Source organism: Paroedura picta, chromosome 11, assembly GCF_049243985.1.
Source record: "Paroedura picta isolate Pp20150507F chromosome 11, Ppicta_v3.0, whole genome shotgun sequence".
Classification (NCBI taxonomy): Eukaryota; Metazoa; Chordata; class Lepidosauria; order Squamata; family Gekkonidae; genus Paroedura; species Paroedura picta.
The window spans coordinates 468687-495411 of record NC_135379.1 but is presented as its reverse complement, the minus strand read 5'-3'; the positions used below and the strand labels follow the sequence as shown (position 1 = coordinate 495411).

At 59.4% G+C, this 26725-nt stretch overlaps 4 protein-coding genes across 17 annotated transcripts; 2 read left to right on the top strand and 2 right to left on the bottom strand.

Moving 5' to 3' along the window:
* Positions 1–2013: 2013 nt before the first annotated feature.
* On the top strand, positions 2014–8709 carry LOC143820937 (transmembrane protein 176A-like). Of its 4 annotated transcripts, none has more exons than XM_077304372.1 (7): positions 2014–2213; positions 5021–5276; positions 5547–5660; positions 5921–5977; positions 6104–6322; positions 7907–8017; positions 8266–8709. In XM_077304372.1, the coding sequence occupies exons 2-7, from the start codon at positions 5049–5051 to the stop codon at positions 8365–8367; spliced, it is 831 nt and encodes a 276-aa protein (XP_077160487.1). In that variant the 5' UTR covers positions 2014–2213; positions 5021–5048; the 3' UTR covers positions 8368–8709. The 4 variants fall into 4 exon arrangements, with proteins under 4 accessions (XP_077160487.1, XP_077160486.1, XP_077160488.1 ...); XM_077304371.1 differs by lacking the exon at positions 2014–2213 and adding an exon at positions 2858–3032; XM_077304370.1 differs by lacking the exon at positions 2014–2213 and adding an exon at positions 3943–4107.
* Positions 8710–10188: 1479 nt separating this feature from the next.
* On the top strand, positions 10189–11174 carry MRPS12 (mitochondrial ribosomal protein S12). The gene is made up of 2 exons (XM_077304387.1): positions 10189–10345; positions 10609–11174. The coding sequence occupies exons 1-2, from the start codon at positions 10300–10302 to the stop codon at positions 10998–11000; spliced, it is 438 nt and encodes a 145-aa protein (XP_077160502.1). The 5' UTR covers positions 10189–10299; the 3' UTR covers positions 11001–11174.
* Positions 11175–13275: 2101 nt separating this feature from the next.
* LOC143821071 (zinc finger protein 418-like) lies at positions 13276–18927 on the bottom strand. 9 transcript variants are annotated; one of them, XM_077304669.1, is made up of 6 exons: positions 18804–18825; positions 18392–18503; positions 15800–15884; positions 14431–14555; positions 13754–13894; positions 13276–13504 (listed from the first exon to the last, which is right to left on the bottom strand). In XM_077304669.1, exons 2-6 carry the CDS (start codon positions 18392–18394, stop codon positions 13355–13357), a joined length of 504 nt encoding a protein of 167 aa, XP_077160784.1. In that variant the 5' UTR covers positions 18395–18503; positions 18804–18825; the 3' UTR covers positions 13276–13354. The 9 variants fall into 9 exon arrangements, with proteins under 9 accessions (XP_077160784.1, XP_077160787.1, XP_077160788.1 ...); XM_077304672.1 differs by lacking the exon at positions 18804–18825 and adding an exon at positions 16292–16700 and having other exon boundaries at positions 18392–18786; XM_077304673.1 differs by lacking the exon at positions 18392–18503 and having other exon boundaries at positions 18804–18927.
* On the bottom strand, positions 18888–26723 carry ABCB8 (ATP binding cassette subfamily B member 8). Of its 3 annotated transcripts, XM_077304667.1 has the most exons (17): positions 26572–26699; positions 25735–26158; positions 24585–24879; positions 24197–24346; positions 23965–24059; positions 23647–23752; positions 23374–23535; positions 23087–23172; positions 22689–22786; positions 22035–22140; positions 21900–21933; positions 21386–21522; positions 20893–20987; positions 20665–20798; positions 19962–20109; positions 19105–19355; positions 18888–19019 (listed from the first exon to the last, which is right to left on the bottom strand). In XM_077304667.1, exons 3-17 carry the CDS (start codon positions 24741–24743, stop codon positions 18933–18935), a joined length of 1848 nt encoding a protein of 615 aa, XP_077160782.1. In that variant the 5' UTR covers positions 24744–24879; positions 25735–26158; positions 26572–26699; the 3' UTR covers positions 18888–18932. The 3 variants fall into 3 exon arrangements, with proteins under 3 accessions (XP_077160782.1, XP_077160780.1, XP_077160781.1); XM_077304665.1 differs by lacking the exon at positions 25735–26158 and having other exon boundaries at positions 26572–26723; XM_077304666.1 differs by lacking the exons at positions 21900–21933; positions 25735–26158 and having other exon boundaries at positions 22035–22045; positions 26572–26723.
* Between the last annotated feature and the right edge of the window lie 2 nt (positions 26724–26725).

The following is a 26725-nucleotide window of genomic DNA, read 5'->3' as shown; positions in this document are numbered from 1 at the left end:
ACTGGTGTTTTCTTCATCCCCAGTGGATGCATGATTGCTAAGCCACAGGGCTGTCCCCTTCCAGGTGGGGCCTGGGGATCTCCCTGAATGATGGCTGATCTTCCGACTGCCAACAGAGGCCATGGCTGCCTTGGAGCCTGGACAAGGTCTTTTGTATGCCCTTCCTGGGCACTTCCCCATAGCAGAGTTGGCTGCCTGCTTGTGAGAAGTGCCTCCACGGGTTGGTTGTCTGGAGAGGCATCAGGTCCACCTTCAGAAGCTCTCAAGAATCAACTCGCCCTTTGTCAGGCTTGCATCACCACTTTGATTCTTAAAAGCTCTCTTCCAGAAACGCTTGTTGGCCTCTAAAGTGCTGTTGGATTCAAATGCCACAGAATGAGCCACTGAAACGAAGGTCCCCAGCAGGCAAAAGGGCCAGGAGGGCAGGGCAGGGCAGGGCAGGGCAGGGCAGGGCAGGGCAGGGCAGGGCAGGGCAGGGCAGGGCAGGGCAGGGCAGGGCAGCTTGGCTGGCCTGCCAGAACACAGCAGGTGGGAGCTGGCAGGGAGCAGCCTCAGACCCCTTCCCCAGTTTCTGCGCACAGCCCTCCTACGTGCCTGGCCCACTTGCACATGGCACAGAACCATCCTCAGCCGCACCCAGATGGGATCCATGCTCATGCGTAGCATCAATGCTCACACCGCAGCAGATCCCTTCTTTCACCATCAAGCTGACTGGATGCACCAGGAAACAAAAGCCGTTCCCAGTCTCCCATGCATGTGTGAGGAAGGCTCCAGGGTCTACCATTTTAAAAGCAAAGCCAGAAGCCAAAGCTGTGCCAGCCCTGGAGCCTCTGACATGGCATGGGGTCATTGGGTCAGCACTTGGCAGAACATTCCCAGACCTCTGGGGTCAGCTCATATCTGGCCCAGGCCTCTGGACAGCTGAGTTACAAAGACACGGAATTTGCATCCTGACACTTTAACAGTACCTGTAATTCACTTCCAGCCCCATAGAAACCTTGTAGGAGCTGTTTTCTCAGCTCTGGGTAAATAGTGGCACATGAAGAACAGAGAAAGAGATCAGATCTTGGTCTCCAATATGGAACTGAATTCCATGTCCAATAACTGAATGGTCATTTGAAAGGTTGCCACCATTTCCCATCACGACAGCATTCGTTGGCAGGGGCTCATGGGAATTGTAGTCCACAGACATCTGGAGGGCCGCAGTTTGACTACTCCTGCTCAAGACCAACCAAGCTTGATTCTTGGTAGAAGCTTTTGTGTGCCTGCCTACATATGAAGAAGAGTGTGCACACACCAAGGTTGTTCTTCAAGTTGCCAGAGGGCTCAAACTGTGCTCTACAAATGGGGGGGGGGAGACACACACATCCTCCTCATCCCCCCCTCCCCATATTTCTAGGTAACGTTTTAACTTTAAGGGGAAGCCAGGCTGTTTTCCCCCCATGAACTCCTTCACCCAGTGCCTGCTGCCCTAAGCCTCATGGTAGCCCAGCCCGCATTCTCTCCTTCCTGGGGGCAAAACCCCCTCCCCCCCCCTTGCCAGCCATTGCCACAAAGTGAGAGCCCGGCATTCTGCTGTTCTTGGCTGCTAGGCCAGGTCCGGCCACCCTGGAGAGCCTCTGATAGGTCCAGCCATCCCCCTGGGGCCCACGGACCCTGCCATATTGGCTGTGCCCTCCGGCCGCTTCCCAGGGCTGGCTTTGGGCTGGAAAGAGGCGGCTTCACAGCGCAACGGAGCCGGGACCAACCCCGGGCAGCAGCGCCTGCAGAAGGCGGCTCGGGGGACCCCACTGCACAGCCCCCTGCCCTGCCCTGCCCTGCCCTGCCCTGCCCTGCCCTGCCCTGCCCTCCCCGCCACCCCGTCTTGCCGCAGCTGGGAAGAGCAGCCGCTCAGCTTAGCCAGCTGTTTGAGGCCGGGCACCAGAAGGCTGCGAAGACCCCAGCTGTGACTGGGCTTGTGACGCCGCCTGCGGGATGTTTCCCCTGCAGAAGATCCTTTCAACTCCTGAGCGATAATTGCCCAAGAAATTACGGCTCCGACAATCAGCACAGAGAAGACACGGAGTGACAGTCGGCCCTTGTCAAGGGAGGCAGCGCTGATGTTCCTGAGGCGATATCCAGGCAGTTTGGCAGGCAAGGAATGAGGACGAAGGGACCTTGACGCTTTCACTGACTACTCGCTGCCCTAAACGGCAGCTTCTCCCAAATACGGGGTGAGTAAACCGAATGCTGCTGTTTCAATCTCAATACCTATTCGGGCCACCGTGACCTGAATGGCACCCAACTGACACACAGCCCTATGCGCAAGAGCATGTAGCCCTGCACCAAGGCATTGCCCCGGGTAGGAGCTGGAGCATAAATGCCATCTTGCCAATGAAGCTGCAAAACCACATTCTCCCAAATGAGATTGTCTTCCATCTGTCCCAGGGATGTGAGCTTTGGGCTTTCCAGGGCGATGTGACTGAGCTCTTTATCAGTCCCCAGCTGAGATTGAATGTATTGAAAATGTAGATATTCGTATTTGGGGAGATTGGCCAAATGGACCGCCTACCCCTCGTACCTACTACACATGTTAGATTATCATAGCCTTCACTCTGCCAAACCACAAATAAATAGTCGGGGGGGGGGGGTGGTGAGGATGGATGCTCTTGCGGCCGGCCAAGGCTCCAGGGTCCCTCCCAGCTCGCCCTCCGCCGACGCTGTCCCCTTGGGCTGCGCTTCCAGAGCGACTCCCGCTTCCCCCGGGGGCCGCCGGCGGGCAGGGACGAGGTCCTCGCTGCTCCTTCCAGGGCTGGAGCCGCGGCCACCCCCCCCCCCCCCCCCGGCCAGGAAAGATTAGGACAGGCATCCCGGGCTGCCGTTGGAGGGCGGACAGAGGCCGCTCTCTCCGCGCTCCTTCCCGGATGGGGCCGCTTGCGCAAGGCCGGGAATTCCGGGCGGGGCTTTCCCGCGGGGTTTAAGGAGCCCGTTGCGCGCCGCGCAAGAGCCACTGAGTTGCAGAGCGCGCCCCGACGACACGCCTTTGCTGCTGAGTGAGTGAGCGACTGAGCGAGCGAGGCAGGGGCCTCCGCCGCAGGAGGGGCTGCATCGCAGCCGGCACGAAAGGGGCAGAGAGGCTGGCCTGCGCGGGCTCGGTCGAAGCTTTGGGCTCGGCCGTGGGGCGCGGGAGGGCTGCCCACGGGGGCCGGGGGGGGGGAGAAGAGGAGGCTTTGCGGAGGGTCCCCTCGGCTCCTCGCACTGGGCTGGGCGCCCGAGTCTCCGCCTGGTATCCGCTGCTGGTGTCGTCGAGCCCCGCCAGACGCCGGAGAGGGGAGCCCTGTTGGCCGGGGAAGCCTCCCTCTCCCGCCCTGCAGGCTGGTGGGCTCGACGGAGCGGCCGGACTCGAACCCGGCTCTTGGACTGCGGACCGGCACGCCTGCCCTCCGGGGCCGGGGGAGTGGCATTGAAAGGCGGGCAGAGGGGAGACTAAGTAGCCCCCCCCCCCCGAAGTGCGCAGAGCAGAATCCTGCCCGTTCCTGAAAATCTCTCTGACCCCCCCCCCGGGGGTCGCCGTGGGTGTCCGGCCTTCCTCGCTCTCGAGAATGAGGAACAGGAAGTATACATGTGCAACGAATGCAGCCAGAGGGGGTGCTGAGGAGCAACTACCTGCAGCCCCCCCCCCCCAAAAAAAAAGAGAGAAAGAAAAAAGAAACGTGTTGGGACGCGGAGCGGCTGGGGGTCTGGCTGGTGCCCCCTCCCCCCATGATCTCGGCTCCCAAGTATTCCCACCCGCCCCTTGATTACTAGGATACTTCCCGGGGGGGGGGCTGCGCTGTCGCTCGCAGCTCTTCAGTCCCCCCCCCCCCCGGATATCTTTAATTGTTCTCGGGTTTTAACTGAACAGACAAACTTCCTGTTTTTTTCCATTTCGATCTTGGCTGCTTCAGTATCCGGCGTGGGCGGGGGGGGGGGGTCTGTTTGCATCACCGCCCAGTGAATTGTGCCGCGATCAAACAAAGAAAGACGATTCTGCCCGAGGAGAGGAAGGCCTTCGTGGAGAAAATTAGCGGAAAATTTCGTTTGGGCATGAAAGGAAGACAAAAGATACAAAAACATACAGTGTTAAATGTAGGCATCGAGCCCCGAAGCCCTTTTTTGCCTCATCTTCCACATTTCCTAGTTCCAGTATTTGGGCAATAGGCTTTTGGATCCCCCCCCCCCCCCCGAACACAGAGAGGGGATGGAAATATTTCTGTATTTAAACAAAAGTGTAGGCAGGAGAATGACCTGGCCAGCTTGGGAAAAGCCTCCTGTTTTTTCTCCTGCACGCTCCTTTCAGTAGATATCCTTAGACATTCAAGCTATTCTTCTTAGAATTTAGATCAGGACAGGCGCTCTGGACTTGGGGAGATTATTATTATTATTATTATTATTATTATTATTATTATTATTATTATTATTATTATTATTATTATTATTATTATTATTATTATTATTATTATTAGATTTATAGCCCGCCACTCCCTTGCGGCTCGTGTTTAAGCTCGGTGTGGGGGGGGGGGGATCCTCTTCCCATGTGTGCAGCCTGGAGTAGTGCTTAAGAGGTGTGGCTTCTAATCTGGTGAGCCAGGCTTGCTTCCCCACTCCTCCTCCACAGGCAGCCAGCTGGGTGACCTGAATTAAAAATCAATTTAAAATAATTAACAACAGCTCAAATTAGGTCGAAAACAGCCACCCATTTCTGATATGTTTCTAGTACTCTTCCCCTCAGCCAGGGAACAGCCGGGGGCTTCTGAGGATGGTAATAAGGAGCATTAGGCAGCGCTTGTGGGGGAGCTGGGGAGGGGAGGGGAGGCTCCAAGACAGAGAAGTGGGGCTGGAAGCCGCTGGTCAAGGAGGGGGCAGCGAGGGGGCCAGGAGCCAGTGCGGAAGGAGCCGCTGGCTGGGAGGGCTGGCGGAGTGCAGGCTGAGGGAGCTGCGTGGGTCTTCTCGCTTCCCCGCTGCCCCTTGCCATCCAGCATCCCTCTTTGTGCCCCTCCAGGTGTGCTTGGCTCCTGAGCAGAGGCACCATGGCCACCAGCCTGGTGAAGGTGAACGAGTCTGAGGTCTGCGTTGAGGCCGCCAAGACGGTGGTGAACATCAGCATTTGCCAGGAGTCTTCGCTGGCCTACCTGGTCAAGGCCATGGCAGCCGCAGGACAGAAGTGGTCCAGGCAGAAGGCGCCTGCTCCCCGGCCCTCGACCCCTGGCCCATCCCTGAGCAAGACCACCTGCACTGGGGAGCAGAAAGTCCTGGGGGTAAGGGAGGGACTGGGGAGGGGGCTGCGGGTCTGGACAGGCCAGAGGCAGGTAGGCCGGCCGGCCGGCCCTTGTGTCTCCCCAGGCTGCTCCCCCTCAGCCTCTGGGCCTGCGACAGGGCCTCCTGCGCATCCTCAGAGACCTCTCCTCTGTGGCCTCCAGAGCTGCTTCTCACTTGTAGGGTGGGTTGCAAGGCAGTGAGGGGAGGAGGTGGGAAGAAGAGCTGTGCCGGCCTCCCCTGGTGCTGACCTGCTGGGCATTCCCTTGCAGGGGGTCCAGATCCTGCTTGGAGTCATGTGCCTTGGCCTCGGGGGGGTGCTCTTCCTCTTCAATGGATATGTCCCAATGAGAACTTCAGGGGCGCCTTTCTGGATGGGGAGCCTGGTGAGTGAACCGTGGCAGGGGGGGGAGGGTCCCTGTGGGCTGGGCTGATGCCCGACTCCTCCCCTCCCAGCTCAGGAGAGGGTCCCCTGTGGGAAAGGGCCTCCTTGGTCTTGCCCCAGGCCCCCAAGGTGGGGAGTGCAGATCCTCTTTGGGCTTTGGTCCCGAGTCCCAAGAACAGGCAAGCTGGGAGGATGGATCCTCATAGAAGGGGAGAGGGGTCTTGCTGCCGCCCCCCCCCCACCATGTACTTTCCTTTGCAGTTTATTGTCTCCGGCTCCTTGTGTGTGGTGAGCGACCGACGTGGGGGCTGCTGCTGGGTGAGTGGCTGGGGGGGCTCTTCTGAGACCAGCTTCACAGCCATTTCTCTGGCGTCCTTCCATGGGCAGGGGTGCCACTTCCTCTGGAGGCTCATCCCCCTGGGGGGCATTTTCTTCTCCCTCCAGGCTCTCCTGGCCACCTTCTTCAACCTGGCCAGTGTCGTGGCTGGCTGTGTGGCCTTGGCGACAGGCGTGGCAGACGTGATGTTCCTGAACTACACACCCTACTGGGTCGACAGTGCATGTGGAGCGGAAAGGAATTACGATTACGGATGGAGGCCCACCGCAAGACCCCAGAATTATGAGAAGGTGGAAGAATGCAGGGCCATGATGAGGAACCTGCTGGTGAGCAGCCCCCCCCCCCCCATGCCCCACAAGGCCGGGACTATGGGGCTGAATCGCCAACAGTGTGCCCCCCCCCTGGTCCAGACTTGTAGAAGTTGCACCTACCAGGTGTGTTGCTGGCTGTGCTTTGCCAGGTCAGAGGTCATCACAGTCCTTCCAGCTCTATGATTCTATGAGGGGTGGGGAACCTCAGAGAGCTTCTTCATGGAAACTCTTATAGGGAAAGGGCTACCCTTGGCATTTGTCTAGGAGGTGCTCGTGAGCTCTGTCTCTTTTCTGCTAGTGAGGGCCTAGAATAGTCAGTGGTGTAACGATTCTGAGCCTGTACCCCTTGGTCATCTGTGCTAGGTGGAGGACCAGCATCCTAGAATTCCTGGGGCTCAGACGTACGCACGTTGAATGGGTGAAGCAAAAGTTCCTCCTCCAGATCGCTTGTAATAGCTAAAACAGAGCAAGTTGTGTCCTTAGATCCTGGCTTTGCTTGAGCCGTCAGAACATGAGTAGTGCTGGGCTGGGTCTGTGGGCTCAAGCAGATGTGGGAGGCGGCAGCTTGAACCAGGGACTCTGCTCCTTCCTGAGACATCGGAGGAAAGGTGGCTCCAGCAGAGGGTTGACTCTGGGCTGCAGAGATCCCTGTTTTCTGTCCCTGCTGGCCCCAGAGGACCAGCCAGCCAGAGATCCCCTCCTTCCTGCATCAAGTTAGAGGACCTGGACTCAATCCTTTCCAAGGCTTCCCTGGGCAAAAAAGTGGTTTAGCGTGCCTCACAGGGAGTCTGTTGTGGGGACAGGAAGGGAAGGCAATTGGAAGCCACTTTGAGATTTCTGGTAGAGAAAAGCAGCATCTAAGAACCAACTCTCCACCTATCAATATTTAATTCTGATAATACACAAAAGTAATGGAAGTAAGTTTGATTCCCTGAAATGCCTCCAGTAAATCAGGCAGAGTATCTGTGTGGATGTATCTTTTGCGGAGTGAAGAAATTGTTCTTTTTATTGAGCAAGATAGGGGGAAAATAGAGCCCTACAATTACTGTGGTAAATGCAAACCTTATTGAACTTCCTAAACAATGATAGCTTTGAAGCAAATCAGTTTGAAGCTTTCTTCTCACTACTTGTATGATTACCAAGAGCCCAGCAGTTTCTTCTAGTCTTTGTCCAAGACTTCTGTCCAGAGAACTCTGACTGGCTGGTCACAGGATACATTTCTATAGAAAAAAGTCCTTTAGCTAAAGCTGTTCTGTCATAAATATGTGATTTTTAGCCAGCTGTTTGGCTTATAACTAAGTATGAGATGAACAAAAGTACAAATCAGCCGGCCAGGATCTGCATTCCTTCTGCTATAGTCAGATCAGGAGGCTAATCTTGGCTGGCTACCAACAGCTGGAAAGGATCACTTGAACCCTTGTTTAGCTTACGTACTCGGTGCCACCTGCAAGCCAAAGGCTCTGGCTTCCCACGTTTGGTCTGCAAAGCTTGGTCTGACTACGGGGTGCACTTGACAAGGGCCCGGAACCAACAGACGAGGTGGCGGGAGTTGGAGCAGAACTCCCCTGGGTTTTCGTAACGCCAGTCCTTGCTCCCCAGAATGTTTACTGTGGTGCTCAGATCCTGCTGGTGGTCTGCTGCGTCGCTGCCCTGGGGATTGCCCTCTTCTGCTTTGGATACGGCCTGCGCGTTCTCTGCTGCAGCCTGCAGGTATGGGAAGAGGACAAGTGGAGGGCGTGGGAGGGAGCCTTTGGGATGGGGAGTGCTTCCGGGAAGGCACTGGCGGGCCTTGAAATGCCGTGAGGACCCAAGGCTTGCCCAGACCCTTTCTGAGCAGCAGGCGCTGCTTCAGCTCAGCTAGAGTGCCGAGGTACAGCCAGCCATGCTGTGCCCCAGCTGCAGCCATTGGGCCTCCTTCCCAAGCAGGGACTCCTCTTGACTCTTCCCTCTCTTTGCAGGCCAAGAGTGAAGACTACGTCACAATTGGAGATCCAGAAGTGCCTCCTCCGGAAGTGCCCCCTCCTTATGAGGAGCCAGCCAAAGAAAATACGGCTGCCTAACAGGGTGAAGTCTGCCCCGTACTGAGTGGAAATCCATCCCACCTCACATCGAGCGGGGCTGGCTGCCTGCGGGGGAGGGGTCTGCTCCCCCCATCCATGTACATCACGCTGTGCCTTCTGCTTTGGTCCTCTGAGTCCTGAGGTTATCGCTGCGTCTACATGCAGCACACTCCTGTCTGCAGTGTGCTCCCCCTAGGTCTCTTCTTACCCAATGATATATAGTGGATTCTGTGCCAATGTTTTAGGATTTTGTAATTGAGTTTGAAATTGTAAGGTGTTTGGGGCAGGGACCTGTCTCCTGGTGAGCTGGTGGCTCTGTGGAAATAAAGACCTATGAAGTGCTGGGCAGTTGTGGTTCTTGGGCTGCACGGCAGAGAGACATCCTTCCCTTTATTCTAAGTTCATGCAACTATGCAGATGTTATTGTTATTATTATTTATTACATTTATTGCTCGCCTCTCCCGAAATGCTCGAGGCGAGTTACAATGTTAAAAAGCCCAATAAAAATCCCCATATACAATACAAAGATCATAGATAACAGAATCATAGAGTTGGAAGGGGCCATACAGGCCATCTAGTCCAACCCCCTGCTCAACGCAGGATCAGCCCAAAGCATCCTAAAGCATCCAAGAAAAGTGTGCATCAAACCTTTGCTTGAAGACTGCCAGTGAGGGGGAGCTCACCACCTCCTTAGGCAGCCTATTCCACTGCTGAACTACTCTGACTGTGAAAATCTTTTTCCTGATATCTAGCCTATATCGTTGTACGTGTAGTTTTAAACCCATTACTGTGCGTCCTTTCCTCTGCAGCCAATGGGAACAGCATCCTGCCCTCCTCTAGCCCTCTTTAAGTATTTGAAAGGTTGTCATTTGGAGAAGGGCAGGATGCTGTTGGCTGCCTGACTGGGGGCTCTGAGGCTCTGTGGGGCATTACCAGGAGTGCCCCCAGCTGGCTTGGAGATTAAAAAGAGGTCTGAAACTGGTGGTCCTAGTGGATTCCACTGTGCAAGTTGGTCTGCTGCAGGGTCATGAGATAGATTTCCATGTTTACATCAGCAGATGGAGGGGAAGGGGGTCATCAGCTAGCAACCCCATTTTCAGATACATGAGGTGCACCTTGGTCCATGGATACACATACATAATGACAAGGTGGGGGGCAGCTAAAAAACAATGTGACAGGTCCCACCTGTGAGATTTCTGTACAAGATGCAGTGATACAAGAGCACAGCTATTCAGCACCTAATTGACCCTGTGGATGAAGGCAAAACCTTCTTCCTCCGTAAAACACAAAGGACAGGCTGGGGCAGCCTTGATTTCATTCAGGGCTGCACAGAGCAGAGAGGGGGATTTATACATTCCCCCTCTCTGCTCTGCCTCGTCCTTCAACGCCTACCCGCTGGACCCCCGGAATCAGGGAGCTCTTGCGAGGCCAATTCCCTGGCTGAAGGGAGGCGGGGCAAGTGCGCCCCACGGGGCTGGCCGGGAGAGTCACTGACTGCCATTGCTGGGCTCGTTAATCGGTGCTCCTGAGCCACGTGCCCAAGGAAGCCCCAGCCCCAGCCCGCTCGAGCGCCACGCGCCGGTGCGAATCTGGAGCGGGCGAAGGCGGAGGCCCCAGGCCAGACCTGGCCAGGCCAGGGCGGCCCCGCAGGGTAGGCCAGGCCGTGGGAACGGGGCCCTCTGCACACGGCTCGCCAGGCCGGAAGGGGCAGGTCGGAGCGGCCGCGCGGAACGCCCTTCCACCGCCACCGGAAGAGGGCCCGCCATTGCCCGGAAGCGGAAGCCATTTCGTTCTCATGCGCTACGCCCAATCCGGAGAGGAGAGGTATGAGTGGCGGGCGTGATAGCCAACCAGGAGCGCGGCCTGGCCTGGCCTCTTCCGGGCGCCGCTTCGGCCGCCTGTGGGAGAGAAACTGCGCGTGTGCGGACCAGGATGGGCTGGCTGAGGGCGCTGGCGGCCCCCTGGCGATGGGGCTGGGGTGGGTGGCGGCGCGGCCCGGGGAGCAACCGGGGGGGGGGGAGGAGGCTGCCCGGGGGGGGGCGCATGAAGAGAGCCTCCCCGCTCAGAGGCAGGCGCTAACGGCGGGCGGGGGGGAAGGCGGGTCGTGAAAAGCGGGGTATAAAAGCCAGCTCCCCTCCTGCTCCTCCTCTTGTTGGCCCTCCAGAGGAACGGGGGGCTGGGCCCTCGTGGGGGGGGGGCCGGGTAGCAGGGCCCCCCTCACGCCCCTCTTTCCGCCCGCAGGCCCCTCGGCTGCTCTGCTTCCTCCTCCAGCGCTGCCCTCCCTCGGGCCGGCCGGCGCCTCCATGGCCACCCTCAACCAAATGCACCGCTTGGGTCGCTACAAGCGGCCCCCGCCCAAGCCTGGCCCCTTGGACGGACACCCGCAGCTGAAGGGCGTGGTGCTGAAGACGCTGATCCGCAAGCCCAAGAAGCCCAACTCGGCCAACCGGAAGTGCGTCCGCCTCCGCCTCAGCACAGGCAAGGAGGTCATTGCTTTTGTCCCCGGCGAGGGGCACAATCTCCAGGAGCATAACACTGTCTTGGTGGAAGGGGGCCGCACTCAGGACCTGCCCGGCATCAAGCTCAAAGTGGTGCGTGGCAAATACGACTGTGCCCATGTCAAGAAGAAGTGAGGTGGCAGGAAGGCCACGTGGCTGAGCCCTCCCTGCTGCTATGACGGACTGCGGCTTCCTTGCTCTTCAGGATGGACAGTGCATCTGTAGGGAGGGTTCCGGAATAAAGCAGCGCTATGGCTTGGGCTTCTTGTCCAGGATAGCCCTGTCAGTGTCCAGCCTGCTTCTGTCTCAGCTCGTGCAGTTTGTGTAGTTTCTGGACCACAAAACCTAGGTTTGGTCAAATGGCTTTTTGGGCAACTTTTTAAAAGGGGGATTAAGCTGGTACAGCTCGGGGGGAGGGGGGGAAGGTGCTGTCTTTCAGTGCCTGAGAGAGAAAGAGGTGGTTTCCACCCCTGCTGCATGCAGAGCTGGCACCTTGTCTCTCTTTCTGTCCAGGCAGCTGATTGCCCCAGGGAGGAGAAACCACCAGGGTGTTGTAGCCCCAGCTCTGCTTTCACTGCTGCCTCTTTCAAGTGGGGTCAAGATTTTATAGCAGCCATCTGTGGCACTGGAGACAATTGATAAGAACTCTCCTAAAGGCTCTGGCAGTATCTGGCATGTCAGGATGGCTTCATGTTTTTTCTGTGCTGGGGAAAGGTGAGCAGACCTGTAGCCCCTGGAGAATGACGCAGGGAGGTAAAGATGCTGGTATTCTGCTAGGGATGGGTGGGTCGGAGGGGTGGTGGCCCTGCCCCATTCCTCCATGGCTGCTTGTTCCTCCCCACCCGAATGGCCACCTCATGTAGGGTTACACCAAAGTTCTTTCTCTTGCCTCAGGAAAGGGGCCTTCTTCACTAGGGTCAGTTTGGTGTTGTGGTTAAGAGTGGCAGCTTCTAAACTGGTAAATCGGGTTTGATTCCCCACATGCAGCCAACTGAGTGATCTTGGGCTTGTAACAGCCGATAGTGCTATTCTGACCGAGCAGTCCTGTTAAGAGCGCTCTGAGCCTCTGGGCAACCCACTTCTGCCCAGAGCCTCAGAGCAAAGCCTTGCCGACTCCAGCTTCCTGCCTGGCTCTGCTTGGTGAGGCTGAGCTGGTTTTCCCAGGCGACAAGGGGTGAGTGGATCCCTCATTCATGCACAGCTCAGGGTGCGCCTCTCTGGTCGATTAGTTCGCGGCCCGGCAAGCTTCTTGTTTCGGGAGGGGAGGGAAGATAAGCTTGCTGAGCCGCAAGCTAATTGGCCGCTTTAGCGGCCGATTTGCTGGCGGCCCGGAGGGGCTGGGAGGGGGAGCAACGGCCGCTGTTGGCGCAAACGCGCGTGAGCGGAATGCCACGCATGCGCGTTTGCGCCCCTGCTGGGCGCAAACACGCATGCGCGTTTGTGCTGGGGCAGCCGCGCGAGCCCCCGTGCCGCCCTCTCCCCCACTCTACCGCAGCGATCTGCAGCGGCTGAAAGCTTGCAGCTGAATCCTAGAGTTGCCCTGGCAGCCCTGGGGTTCTGCCCACCCCACTGGAGCTTCTACTCCCCCCAGGTCCAGAATCTGACCCCCACCAAACACCCCCCACACCCCATTTCTTCAATCCTCTCCTGCCGGCAGGCCTCTCCAACTGCCTCTTCTGCCCCCCCCCCCCAAATGTTTCCCAGGAAGCTCTGAGGCCTCCCTCTGCCCCCCACCTCTGCTGGGCTTTAGCCTGACGGTCCAGAGCCGTAGGTCCATGGGAGGGGAGGGAGGGGGGCCGCCAGTTCCCGTGCCTGAGCAGGACCACTATGCCTGCCTCTAGGAAGAGGGGCCCGGGGTCTCTGCTGCCAGCCTGGTCCCCAGCCCCCGAGAGTCCCTCACCAGCCCCAGAGGCAACAGGAGCCTCCTGCCCTGCAGCTCCCCTGTCGGCCTGGGAAGTCGAGGGGCTGCCCGTCTCGGCTACTGCAGGAGGCAAAGAGGGAGGGAAGCCGCTGCTCAGCACAACGGGGGATTGGTGGCAAAGAAGGCCTTTCTCTTCCAGGCTGGCAAAGGGGAGCTCAAGGGTTCGCAGGGGGCCATCCCCTCTGATGGATGTTCCAGGAGACGGTCACGAGAGGCCCACGCCCTGGCCCACAGCTTCATGAAATGGCACCCCCTTCCCTTGCTCACTGTCACCTGTCTTCCAGTCACCCAAATCCCACAGACTCAAAGCAGTCCTCAAGTTCTACCCAATGCCAGCCCTGCCCAGTGGGACTCTGAGGTTTGACCTGAGTGGTGTCCCGCCTCCACCCTGGGAGAGTTTTGGATGCCTTTAAGGGAGTTTACAGCGACTGTTGTGGCTTAACCCCCTCCCCCCCAAAAAAAAAAAACAAGAAAAAAAAAACAAGAATCTTGGAAAGTTGGAGCTCAGAGATGGGGCTGAGCTGAGCTTCCTTTGTTAGAAATGCAAGACCGTTTGCCAGAAAGAGAGTCAACCTGCCAGCCGACTGTCAAGCGATTGTTCCTGTGGCTCCCCAGGCAGTGAGGTCCTCCTCAGCCTCACCCAGGCTGGGGTCTTGGGGAGGGGTCTCCCGTCGTGCGATCCAGAATAGGGCCTTGGACTGGTCACCCTGTGCACACCCTGTTCACAGGTGAAAACAGAAACGACTTGTCTGAGGGTGGACAGGCGCCCCCCCAGGAGAGAAGGAAAGACCCCACACGGGGAAGCAGAGGGGTCTGCCAGCCAGAGCATGCCACTGGGGGAGCAAAAGGAGAACACAAACCTCCCCCCCCCTCAGAACTCCTCAGCCCTGGTCCAAACAGAGGAGAGGAGACTTTCTCCTGGCCCAGTAGAGACCTTTGCAAGGGCATACCTCGGAAGGCTGCCCACCTCAGTAGCCCTCCCCGGGAGCCTCCTGGCCAACTGGCAGTACAACTCCTCCATCACCTCCCAGTACAGCGCCTTTTGCCACCCGGTCAGTTCCGCCCACTCCTGGCGGGAGAAATAGATGGCCACGTCCTCAAACGTCACCTGAAAGAGAAGGTGTTTCGCACTCAGCACTGGCTTCTTCCACTGGCATCACAGAAGCAAAAGCAGGACCCCTCTGACTCCAGCAGGCCCTTGCTAAGACCCCCGTGGCTCAAGCCAAATGATGTTTTGTCTGTTCAACTATGTTGTCCGCTGCCCTGAGCCGCAGGGAAGAGCAGCACACAAATCCAGTCAGTACTAATGCTGTATATAGTAGTAATAATAATGCGGCAGAAAGCAGGACAACAGGAGCCCCTCCTCAGTTCGTCTGGTGCTTGTCTTTTATTTTGCTTTCTGCCACACTAACCTTGTTTATATACCTCTGGTAAGATTGCTACGCAGAAGGATTAAAACTGCCATTACACGAGACTAAGCTAAGCCATCACCCAGGTCCTCTTTGCTGGGCCTGCATTGGGAGGGGTCACGGATGTCGTGGAGTGGCTGGGGCAGGGGCGCAGTTCCAGGAGAGGGACCCCCCACAATCTCCAAAGCTGACTTGGCATCCCACGTGATGCCCCCCCCCAGCAATATCTTCTCACCTGTGAGGGGCTGCCAGAGGCCCTCACCTGCGCCAGGTGCTCCAAGATGCACAGGCCCTGCCAGGCCCCAGGGGGTGCCCAACCGTCCTGCAGAGGAGTGGCTGGCAAGCAGGCTCCTTCACAGCCTGGGGGACAAGAGAGAGCCCAGAGGGATCTGCATGGGACTCAGCACTGAGACCCTCCACCCCACCCCAGGAAGAGGAGGATTCACGACCCACCAATGTGCCACACAGCAGGACCTGCCCCTTGGAGGACTCGCCACAGTGCTGCTCACCCACCTCCTGTTCAGGTTCAGCGCTTTCTGCTCCCAACAAAGGGAATTGTTATCTGCTGGCGTGGGGCCTAGGCAGCTGCCTGCTCTGTCTCTCTCCCTCCCTCCCTCTCTCACGCACTGGCAACACCCCCACGAGAGTGTCAGGGGCTGCAAGAAACGCAGAAGTGACCTGACCTGCCCTCAGCGGGCTGAAAGGTGCCTGCAAGCTGACAGTGGGCTGCAAAGCAAGCAGACAGAAGCCCATCGGAGGGAGGCCAGGCAAGGGCAGGCAGCAGCTTCATGGCCCATGGCTCTCCAGGGAGTTCCGGACTGCACTTTGTTCTTTGCCATTCAGCTCTGCAGCTCCAAGAATCAAGATCCAGCGCAATCATGAAGTGGCAACAGCAGAGAAAAGCTGGCCACTCAAAGGATGTCTACTCCCCACCTGCCCCCCTGCTGCCATCCCTCGTATCACACTCCTCTCACCCGAGGGGCACCTGTCAGGAAAGCAGCCCCACCTCATGTGCACAAGGGTCTTTACTGGTTTCCTCTTGTAGGACATCCCAGTTGGGCCCAGCAGTTCACAGACCTCCGACCACTATCAAAGGAAGGGGCTACAGCAGGGGCATGTTTTGATTGATTCATTATCATTGCCTGACCCAGGAGGGCCAAAAATGAGAAGTGGCCTACAAAATTCAGAGATTGGACACTAGCTGGATCGCGAAGGCTGACGCTTCTGGCCTGCTGATAGCACTGCAGAAGAACACTTGAGCCAAGGCCTGTGTGACAGCAAGAATGTGCCCTCTGATGCAATTCTTCATTGTGTTAAATTGAGAAGCTAGTATTCCTTGATTTTAGAGACTGGGGTTGCCTACTGATCAACTAATCTTTCTGAAATTTCTGCTACTCAACTACGTATGTGCTTGCCCGGGGGACACTGGCTTCCAGTCTGGCCGCCTTCACAGCAAGGCAGCTGAAGGAGCAAGCAACGGCCACAAAGAGGGTGGGCTGCCAGTGGCCTCCATTCAGACCCCAAAGCCCTTGCCCCCCTGTACTTGAACTCCTGGCCAGGCACATCTGGCATAGGGGGATCTGGCACAACTGAATCTTGCCTACCTGCAGGCTCCCAGATGTGTACATCTGTCGCCATTCTGCAGTCCAGCTCCTGAACCGCCTCCCCCTCCAGATCAGTTTTGGTGGGCTGTGAGAGGAAGAAGTGACACAGGACACATGATTCCTGGTGGCCTGGGCCAAGCCCACACTCGAGGACATCTCAGGTTCCTTCTACAGAAGACACCCATCCAGATTGGGGATGCCCACCCTCCCCCCCCAGCACATGTGGCCCAAGACCAGTTCACGCAAGAAGCCTCCTCTGCCTGCCCCAGCCCCTAGTTTGGAGTAGATGCCCCAACTGCCCCCCCCCCTCAAGCCCTGGAGGCAGGACAGCTGCAGCCCAAGTCGAGGGGCCTGCAAGTCAGAGCTCTTCAGCCAGGCATCTGGCTGGGGCCAAGGAACTGTAGAGGAATATCCATCTGGCCCCCTCCTGAAGGCTACTGAAGGCTAGCCTCATAATGGGACTAATAGCACACTGTTTTATTATCAGACAACCTTGTAATCAGCCCCAAGCTGGCAAACTGGGAGGCACAGTCAACCCAATTCAAACAAGAGGAGGCCTGGAAGCACGCAGCAAGGCCTGGCATCAGCTGTCGCCGTGTCGGGTGGGTGGGGTGCTTCTGGGCCACTGTCTCTTCCCCTGGCCCGATGGCCTTGCCCAAAGCTCTGTGGGGCCTGGAGAGCAGGCAGGATTGGGGCAGCTGTCCTCCTCCTCTTCCTCCGCTTTCTGCCAGCCTGCCCTGGAGAGCTTTTGCACGGTCCGAGTGAAGCCTCTGGAGTCGCTCCTGATGGTCAGGAGGGCGTTCAGCTCTCCAGAAAGCTTTCGAGGAAGGTGGCTTGAAGCGGAGTCGGTCTCTTGCATGCCAAGTATTTCCACCGGATGTCGGATTCCTTTTTTTGAAGGCTGAGAGAGATGCAGGGAGCACCAACAGCTATGAGCGTCTGGAGGGGGCCCTGGGCCTCTAGGCCTTGTGGAGTTGGCCCTCAGGACCCTTCCTGCCCTCAGCTGGCCCAAGCCCAGTGGCTAGCTCCCTCCTGGCCCTTCCAGGGCCTGGGAAAGGTGCCCTGTCCCCTCCCTCCCCAAGCAGGCCCGGGGTCTTGGGCTCTGCTGTAGCCCTGGCACGCAGGGGGCGGAGGGAGGCAGAGTGCTCTGTGTCTCCATGGCAGCCTCTGGCACAGTCCCTTCCTTCCCCAGGGGCAGGTGGGCCTGAGGGCTGGCAAAGGCCCACTGGCCTCTGGGCGGGTTTGACGGTGCCTCCAGCAGCGCCCCCCCCCCACAACTTCCCTCTGGAACAGAGCACCCCACCTGGAACCACTGGGTAGGTGCTGGCACTTTGAGGGATGAGGAGGAAATGAAGAATGAGCCCAGAGCATGCCAGATGGCAAGGTGGGATTCTGCTCTCCCAACCCTGCTGCCGAGAGCCGGGGGAGGAGGACAAGGCATGGCCCTGCACTCCAGTCTTCCCACATACAGGCCAGGGCCCAGGGCTGGAAGCTAGAGGGAAGGGGCTGCTGCAGCAGCAGAATTTGCCAGTAGGACCCCCCCTCCCCCGCAGCCACCCTCAGCATGGTAGGCCAGAATCTCCAACCCCAATGCTCCTGGAAGAGCAATTTCTGGCTGGAAGACCCCCAAGGGACCCCTTCTCAGGTGCCAAATGTTGTCCTCTTCTCCCCCCCCCTCCCCAGGAGATTTCCCCCCAGCTGGCCTGCCCAATAAGCAGGGCCCAGAGGCAAGGGGGCATCTTTTCTGCAGGGCAAGACCAGAAGGGAAGGGCAGATTGGGGCTGACTGGCCATGACCAATGCACTCCCCCTCCCCCTAGTTGCACAAACTGATTTGAGGTCTAATTTGCCAGGGATTCTCTGGCAGAGGACTACCCCTGTGTGCCTGGACACTGTTCTCACTGGGGGCTGGGCTGGTGCGAAGGCTGCTTCTGAGGAAGGTCCCCTGGAGCAATGGAGGCCCAGTTCTGCTGTGGGGGCCTCCCACGGGGGGGGGGGGAATCCGGCCAAAGGCACACCCTGGGACAGAAGCCCATCCTGCCAACCTCTGCTGCCCCTCAACCCGGCACTAGACTCCTCCTGGGAATAGAAGCTTTATCAGCCCTGCCTCCCTGGGGGAGTACCAGCTAAGCCCCATGCCAGGCTGCCCGGGGACGTGACAGCCATCTGCCCACTGCGTGCAGCACCCCCTGCCCCTTCAGGAGCTTCCATCCCTGCCAAGGAGGAGCCCCCCACTCTGTTGATGCAGTCAGGTGACCCTCGTGATATCCACAGAGAGACAGCTCTCCGCACAGATCGCCCTGAATAAATCTTTGTTGGTCTTAAAGGTGCTATTGGACTCTCATTTTATTGTGCATAGTTCCCGGTCAGTAATGTTACATGTGAATGCCCATGTGCTCCTCACCAAAGAACCTTCCCACGCGTTTCTTGCTGCAGTCCTCCCTGGCTGCCAGATTCCCCCCCCCCCCCATGGGAGGGCTGTCTTCAAACTCTAGAAAACAGTAGGAATAGCTAGAATGATTTAGCCTTGCAGTGTCACAGCACGCCTATTCACACCTTTCCCCCCTTCTTTTGTAAAAACTAGAGATCTCACCATTTGGGCTGCAGCGTTATGATGAGAAATGCAGAGTCAGCAGCCCCTTCCCCTTGGTCATGCTGCGGCAAGGAGGGCGGGAGGCTTGTTTTTTTAATGCACCTGGCCATTACTACAGGGGAGCAAGAGATCCTTGTATTGCAGCAACTGAGCAACAACCCAGAACAGCTGCCTGCGGGGTGTAAGCGCGAAATAGTTTCCAGTGATTGTGCATGGGCACAACCTGCCCGTGGCCTCCGCCGACACCTCCCTGCGCCCGGGGCCCGCTCGCTCCCCTCCCTCCCAAGGCCCCCCGCCCCGCCCCGCGGGCTTGGCCTGGAGCTCCGCCCGACAAGAGGCCTGCTCGCCGTGGGCGGGGAGGGGGGGGGCGGGAAAAACCCCTCCTCCCCCCCCCCGGCCGAGGGGCACCCACCTCCCTCCGGCGCCCCGCCCCCTTCCCGGCTGCGGGGCACGCCGGGAGTCGTAGTTCTGCGCGCGGAGAGACGGAGGAGGCGGGTCAGGGAGAGGAGGCGTGGTTTATTGGCCAGGCGGGTGGGCGGGGTCAGGCGCCCGCGGCGTCGCTGGTCTGGCGGCGGATGAGCTCGGCATAGAGGCCGCCCCGGCGGAGCAGCTGGGCGTGGCTGCCGGCCTGCGGGGAGGGGAGAGGAGGAGTCAGGCGGGCCGACCACGCCCCCGCCCCACCCCCGGCCCCGCCCTCCATCCAGCCGGCCCACCTCGGCCACACGGCCCCCAGCCACCACCATGATGAGGTCGGCCGCCTGGATGGTGCTGAGGCGGTGCGCGATGACCAGGACGGTGCGGCCGGCCGCGGCACGCTCCAGGGCTTCCCGCACGGCGTGCTCCGACTCGGCGTCCAGTGCGCTCGTGGCCTCGTCCAGGATCAGCACGGGCGGGTTCTTGACCAGCGCCCGCGCGATCGCCACGCGCTGTTTCTGCCCACCCGACAGCGCCACCCCGCGCTCGCCTGCACACGGACGGGAGGGCCGGCGTTAGTGGGGCGGGGGCTCCCCCCCCCCAAGCCCCACCTGAGCAGGTGGCCCTGGGCTGCTGAGAAACAGGGCAGGCAAGGCTCCCCAGCCCACCCCTGAAACGGCTTCTGGCCTTGCATCCTTCAAGGTCTCCTGCCCGCTGATCCAGAACCAGGCCCCCCCTCTTGTGCAGCGAGGGGCCGGGAAGGCCTCTGGGATGCAGACAGGTCCAGCACAGCCAGAGCAACTTGATCCTGCCCCCCTGCCCAGCTCTCCTCCTCCTCGGAGGTGGGAAGCCCTGCAGGGGATGGCCTGAGCCAGCATGGCTCTTTGCCTCTTCTGGTTTCCCGTCTTGAAAGCCCCCCTTCCACCTCTGGGGCAGGTACATGCTCAGGTACATGCACTACTGGCTCACTCTTCCCGGAAGAAAATAAAACCAAACCTAAAATCTGCTCTCTTTTGGCAAGTGGAAAGAAGGGGCCTTGACAGAGCCTCCAGTGGGTCAGCCCCAGCTTCTCACCTTCCTGCCCAAGGCTGCCTCTCAGAATCCCTAAGCTGCCGCCCCGTCCCCTCTGCCTCCCCGCGTCCCCACTCTTACTGACCCACGACCGTGTGGTACCCCTCGGGGAAGCTGCGGATGAAGTTGTCGGCGTTGGCCAAGCGAGCAGCGGCGTAGACTTCCGCGTCAGTGGCCCCCGGCTTGCCAAAGCGGATGTTCTCCATGATGGAGGTGCTGAAGAGCACCGGCTCCTGAAGGCAGAAGGGGCAGGAGGACTCCCCATCTCTTACCGGGGCAAGCAGGCCTTCCTCCTCCGGCCCCAGGGGCATGCAGGATGCACACCACCCTCTCCAGCCCCTCAAAGGAGGGCTCCAGCCCTACTGCCATTCCTCCGGCCCCAGGGGCATGCAGGATGCACACCACCCCCTCCAGCCCCTCAAAGGAGGGCTCCTGCCCTACTGCCATCCCTCCGGCCCCTGGGGCATGCAGGCTGCACACCACCCCCTCCAGCCCCTCAAAGGAGGGCTCCTGCCCTACTGCCATCCCTCTGCCACAAGCTGCCCTCAAATGCTTCGGCACCTCTGCTTTCACGGCATGCGCACCAAACACTGGAAATGTCCAGCTCCTCCTTCAAAGCCCTCTGTGCCAATTTGCATCACTCCCCCAGGGAGAGTCCCTTCATTTCACTGCAAGAGCTGCTGACTTCAGTTTTTTGCTGGGATCAGCCCCCTGCCCTCGTCAGAGCGGGGGGTGGGGGTGGGGGTGGGGTCCAAATCCCAGGCCATCTTTGGAACTGTGTTCCTCACCTGGTTAATGAAGCCGATGACCTGCCCCCGGAGCCAGGAAGGGTCCAGAGTGCTGATGTCGTGCCCATCCAGGAAGATTGTGCCCGCCGTGGGGTCATAGAACCGTTCCAGGAGCGCAGCCAAGGTGGACTTCCCTGGGACAGAGAGAGGAGGAGTGGTCTCCAGCCCCCAGCCTCCAAAGGGGTGATGGGCAAAGCAGTCTGCCTGGGGAAGGAAGGGGAGCCTCACCTCCTCCAGATTCTCCCACGATGGCCACCGTCTTGTTGGAGGGCAGGCAGAGGCAGAAATCATGCAACACCTGGAATCCTGGCCGTGTTGGGTAACTGGCATGGAAAGGCAAGGTTACTGGGGGGGGGGGGGGTTGGGTGCTAGTTGGCCGAGAAATGGAGCAGGAGCGTTGTGAGCAGGAAGGGCTGCAAGCATTTCATCCTGGCCATCTCTGGTTAACTGACTTCCTTCTGCCTGCTGAGATAAATCTGGCACCGCTGGGTAAGATCTCAGAAGTCATGAGCAGAAGGAGCCACCCAGGACTCTGCCACCCCAGGAAGCAGAAACTACCACCTCGTCTGCAAAATGAATGTAGGTTGCTTTTTAAGGCAAGCCTGCATACCTGTTAGGCTCAGGGAATACCTCTGTGGCCTTTGCCAGCTCAGGATCTGCCCCTGGGAGGGATGGGAGGCCCTTGTGCCCCTGTGGGATGGGGGCATGGGAGGCATCTCACCTGAAGCAGACATCTTGGAACTGAACATGCCCCCGCAGTGAATCACACACCAGCCTCTGCCCTCCCGTCAGGGGGGTCTCTGGCGTCAGAGTCATGTATTCAAAGACACGGGCCCCGGCACTCAATCCCCGCACAACCTGGAGGAAACGGATGGGCCTGCATGAGGGAGGGACACACCTGCATCCCTCTCTTCCCTCCCCCCCAGAGAAGGACGTGTGTCCCCCACCCTCAGTCCCCACCCTCCTGCCTGCTCCGTGCTGGTTTCCTTGATGGACCCTATGGAGATTCAAGGTGGCCACCCTCATTCTTTTCTCCTGTTTATCACAACAATCCTGTGGGGGAGAGTCAGTGACTGGGCCAAGACCACCCAGTGAGCATGAGTAAGGGTCTCCCAGATCGTAGTGTGGCACTCGTAACCACAGTGACATGCTGGCTGCACCCATCCTCCCCAAGACTTCCGCTCCCACGACTTCTGCTCTGTGCCTGCTCCCCTCCCTCCATCTTGCCCCCTTACCTGTCCAAAAAGAATAGTCATGTTGGCCATGGACCTAGAGGAAGAGAAGCAGCAAGGTTGGGAGCTGGCGGGCATCACTGGCCTGCTGCACTGCTGCTCCGGGGGAGGGGGGGGAACGGGACGCTGACACCTCACCTCTGCACGGTCTGTGTGGAAACCAGGAAGGACATCAGCTCTCCGGGGCTCAGCTCTTCCCCAGCCATGAGGGAGCCCCCCACAAAGAGAGTGCCCAGCACGATGCCTGGGGAGGGGGAGACAAAGGGGCTCAAGGAAACAGGTGACTGGGGGAGTTGGGCGTAGCTAGCCGGAGAAATGGAACAACAGCACAGGGCATGGGTCTGGAGATGGGCTGTGTCAAAGGGGGATTCCAGAATAAACAGCTTCCTTGGTGCTACTGCACCCCCTTGCAAAAGGGGCTCCTTGGGCAGTGCCCCCCCCCCGGTCCCCTCAGGCACCTGCCAGCAGGAAGTGAAGCAGGAAGAGCCTGGCTCTGCTGGGAAGGGGCTCCGAAGGCAAGGAGGGGCTTGGAAGCCTGGCTCCAGCCAGGGATGCCGCCTGCCCGGGGGGCACAGAGCAGCCCTCAGGGCCCAAGAAGGTAGGCAGCCTCCCCCAGCCCTGTCTCCCCTCAGGCGAGCCTCCTCCCAGCTCCCGCAGCTTCTCTGAGCAACAGCCTCCCAGCGGCCAGGAACCTCAAGCCCCAGGAAATAGTTGACGGTGCCCCTGGCTGCTCCTGGTGGGGGACGGAGACCCCGGACATGGGGAGAGCCGCAGGGTGCCCCTTCCACTCACAGTTCAGTGCCAGGTTGGAGAGCCCCTGGAAGGCCGCGATGCCCAGTCCCAGGCGCAGGTGGAGGCTGCCGGAGTGATCCACCTCCGCGGAATACTGCCTGGGGAGGAGGGGAGGGTGGGTCGGAGGCTGCCCAGGGAGACTCACGAACCACACAGGGAGGGGAAAGGGATGAGGCAGCCAGCCAGCGGCAAGGAGGTGGCATTGCCAGAAGCTGGCCTCCAAAAGCCCAGACTGGGGGGGGGCACAATGTGGTCAAGCCCCCTCCCCCTCAGGCAGCAAAGGAACTGGACAACCAAGAGGGCATCTCTGAAAGCAAAGGGGAAAAGGTTCCGGTCCCAAATGTGTGAGGTGGGGGACCGGGGGGCGGGGGCTGAGAAACCTCCTCGGCAAGACTCACTGCATCTCTCTGCCCTCCATGGCAAAGGCCCGCACGGTCCGGACGTTGCTCAGGGCCTCCTCTGCCACAGCTGTGGCCTTGGCCACCTGCACGCGATGGGGGGGGGGAAGGGGAAAATCACAGTGGGGCCTGCAGGGGGCCTCAGACCAGGGTTCTGTGAAGGGCTTTGTCTCTACCCCCTGACAAAGGGAAGGGGGTTCCCTTGCACGGCCCTCCTGCAGGACATGCCACCATTTGTCCATGAGCCCCCATGGGCCCCCATGAACTCCAGCCCTGGCCTCTCCTACCTGCTCCTGAGCCTTGCGGGAAAGCCTGCGCAGAAAGGAGCCAAGGAGTGCCCCGGCCCCCACCAGGGCGGGCATCACCACCAGCAGCAGCCCCGTCAGCTTGGGCGAGATCCAGTACAGAGACACTAAGCAGCCAACCGTCTGGGTGACGCTGCGCAGGCCCTGTGGGAGAGGGAGGAGAGACCTGGCAAATGCTGCAGGCCTTCTGCCTCCCCCCCCCTCTGCCTCGTAGGAGCCCAGCGTCCCCTTTGCCAGCTCCTCCCCTCCCCGCACCTGAGAGATGACCATCTTGAAGGAAGACTTGAACTCCTGGATGTCCGAGGTCAGGCGATGCACCAGCTGCCCTGTCCGGTGGGCATCAAAGAATGCCACGTCCTGCCTGAGGGGCGGGCCAAGACAGGGCTAGCTTCAAATGTGCTTGTGTTGAAGGTGGGTGAAGCTGGCTAGCAGAACACACTCCACACACACACCGCTGCCCCACAGGCAGCTTCCAGGACCTCCTGCCAGTCCCACTCTTGCCCACCCCCTTCAAGCAGCCTGTCCCCCAGCCTCACTTGCACGCAAGGGACACCCCCTCACACACACCTTTACCTGAGCAAGGAACTGAAAAGCTCCTTGCGCATATTATTGGCCACATTCTCTCCAATGCGTGAAAGCAGCACGATGTAGCCAAAGGTCAATGCCCCCTGGGGAAGTTGTGCAAAGAGACACCACCTCAGTCAGTCCACTGATCTCCAGGAGACCCTCCCCCTTGGGCAAGAGGCAGCTTGGCCCCTGGGCTTAAGGGCAGGCCCCACAGAATCCCCCCCCCGTCAATGCCCACCTGCAGGGCATAGATGCTCAGCAAGCGCATGGCAGGGCGGCGAACCAAATGCAGGTAATTGCCCAGACCGGTGTAGTGGGCCACCACATTAACCACATCGCCCAGCAGCAGAGGGATCCGTACATTGAGCAGTGCCACTCCAAGTGCAAACTGCAGGAGACAGACAGACAGACGGCAGGGGTGGCAGCAGCGTGGGTCTCACCCTGGGAGATCTTGGCTTCCTCCCCCAGCAGGCTGCCTCTTCCTCCCCGCCCTCACAATCCCGCCCCCCCTCCCTGCGTCTGAGGCCCCCCACCACAGAATGTGTCAGGCTTTGGGGTGGGTCCCGCCTCCCTGGTGGCTCCGCAGCCCCCCCTCCCCCATGGGTGTCAAGCTGCCAGCCCCTCACCATGACGGCTGCAGTTAGCGCCAGTAGCTGCGGCCTAAGGAACTTCCAGAAGGCGGCCCAGTCAAAGGCAGGCAGTTTTGCTACAGCCGGGGAGATGCACGTAGGCATGTCACTGTCCGCCTCCTGGCACAAGGCTCTGCTGCGGAGAGTGGCCCCCATGCCAGCCAATAGCACCGCAGTGCGGCCCAGGGGGAGGAGGCCACGCGCAAAGAACAGGATCCCAGCAGGGGATGGCCTGGCTGGCTGGACAGGAGCCCTGAGGAGGCCGGAGAGCCTGGCATGGCTGCCCGAGGACCTGCAAACACAGGAAGAACCACCATGATGGCTCCAGACTTACGGCTGGCCTTGCCCATTTGCAGGGTGGCAGTGCCCATGACACAGCCAGGAGCCTCCCAGCACTGGCAGCCAGAGGCCAGTCAGAATCCATGCCAGCTCCCACTTCCACGTGTCCGCTGCCCCAGCCAAATCCAAGATGGCAACCAGCAGCTCCCTCTCAGGAGAGTCCCTTGAGCCGAGAACGGCCTCAGCCCCGGAGGCCAGTCATTGAGTAGGGCTTCCGAGGGGGGGGGGGGCTCCCAGGGGAGCTTGGCCGGCACTAGCCTTTCCCCGGTGAATGCCGTCCAACAGTGCCCAAAGCAGACACCTTTGCCTCTGCCGAAGGCCCACCTTCACAAGACTCTCCCATCAATCACCTGACCGCCTTCCTGCACCCCCTCCCTCTTGAGAGCTGCAAGCTGGGGTAACCTAGCATCCATAGTGAGTGGAAACAGGTGTGTGTGTGGGAGGGGGCAGGTGTGCTCTGGACACCTAAGTCAGAAAAGGGATTCTCTCCCCCCCCTCCATATCTCACTTTCTGTGAGCTGGAATAACACAAATCATGCTGTTCTGCAAATTCTTTCCCATTTGTGCCAAAGCAGAGCCAAGCAGCCAGTCTCCCTCCCTGCTTTACAGGCCCTCACAGAGTCCCTGAGACACTTGGCCAGAGACCCATGGCGCGCGGGGGGGGGGGGGAATTAAGAAGCCAGCTGCCTTCGGGCTGCTAGTCCTGCAAGCTCTCTCGCGCTCTCTCTCTGGGAGGGGCCAAGGGGCATTTCTCCTCCCACACAAGAGGAAGTCTTGCATGAAAAAGGTGGTAACAGCAGAAACAAGCCTTGGGATGCAGTTGTCCTCCTCAACAGATTTTGCCGAAACACTTGCAGAGAACTTTGGGTTAGGACGGGAATGCTGCTGTCTATGTGCTTCAGCAGGTACTTCAGAGAACTGAATGGCTCGTTTGAGTGGCAGTCTTCAAGCAAAGGCTGGATACACACTTTTCTTGGATGCTTAGGGCTGATCCTGCGTTGAGCAGGGGGTTGGCCTAGATGGCCTGTGTGGCCCCTTCCAGCTCTATGGTTCTATGAGTGCGTCTCCTGCTCAGCGCCACCAGCGTCCAGCATGCTGAGCCCAGGACCTGTGCCTGCTCTGCACAGTAGCTGTGTGCCATTTGCTGGCAAAGATAAAGAAGAGCCATGCCTTGAGAGTAAAGCACCAAACTCCTTAAAAGAATCATAGTTTTATTTAGAGGAGAGACAGCTCTGTAGAGAAAGAGAGGAGAGAGAGAAAAAGACCCAACTGTCTAATGCAGTCATTCTTAACCAGGTTTACTAGTAACCTCAGGATTACTCCAGAGCCCCAGAGGAGTTACTCCAACGAGGGGGGGGGGAGAGATTTAATTTTTTAAAAACTAGCCCGGTGAGGAGCTAGGAGGACAGGCTGTGCCACAGGCCCATCCGTTTCCTCCAGGCTGGAGAAGAGCGGCGATTCCAGAGGATCCCCCGGGCCCTCCTGGAGGCTGGCATCCCTTGCTGAGGACCACGCCGCCTGGGCCCGGGGAAGGCCGCCCCGCTCCGCCCCGCCCCGCCCGGGGTCGCAAGGACTCCAGCGCCCAAGATGCCCCGCGGCGGCCCCGGCCCCTCCCGCCGAGCCCCGCGCGGGGGGCGCCGGTTACCTGGCAACCGCGAAGGCCCGCAGCGGCGCTGCGCCGAAGAGCAGCAGGCGCGCCAGCATGGCGGAGAGCGGCCGCGGAGCCGAGAGCGCCGCTCAGGCCGCGGAGTCCGCCGCCATCTTGGCCCACAATGCCCCGCGCGAGGGGGGAGGAGGAG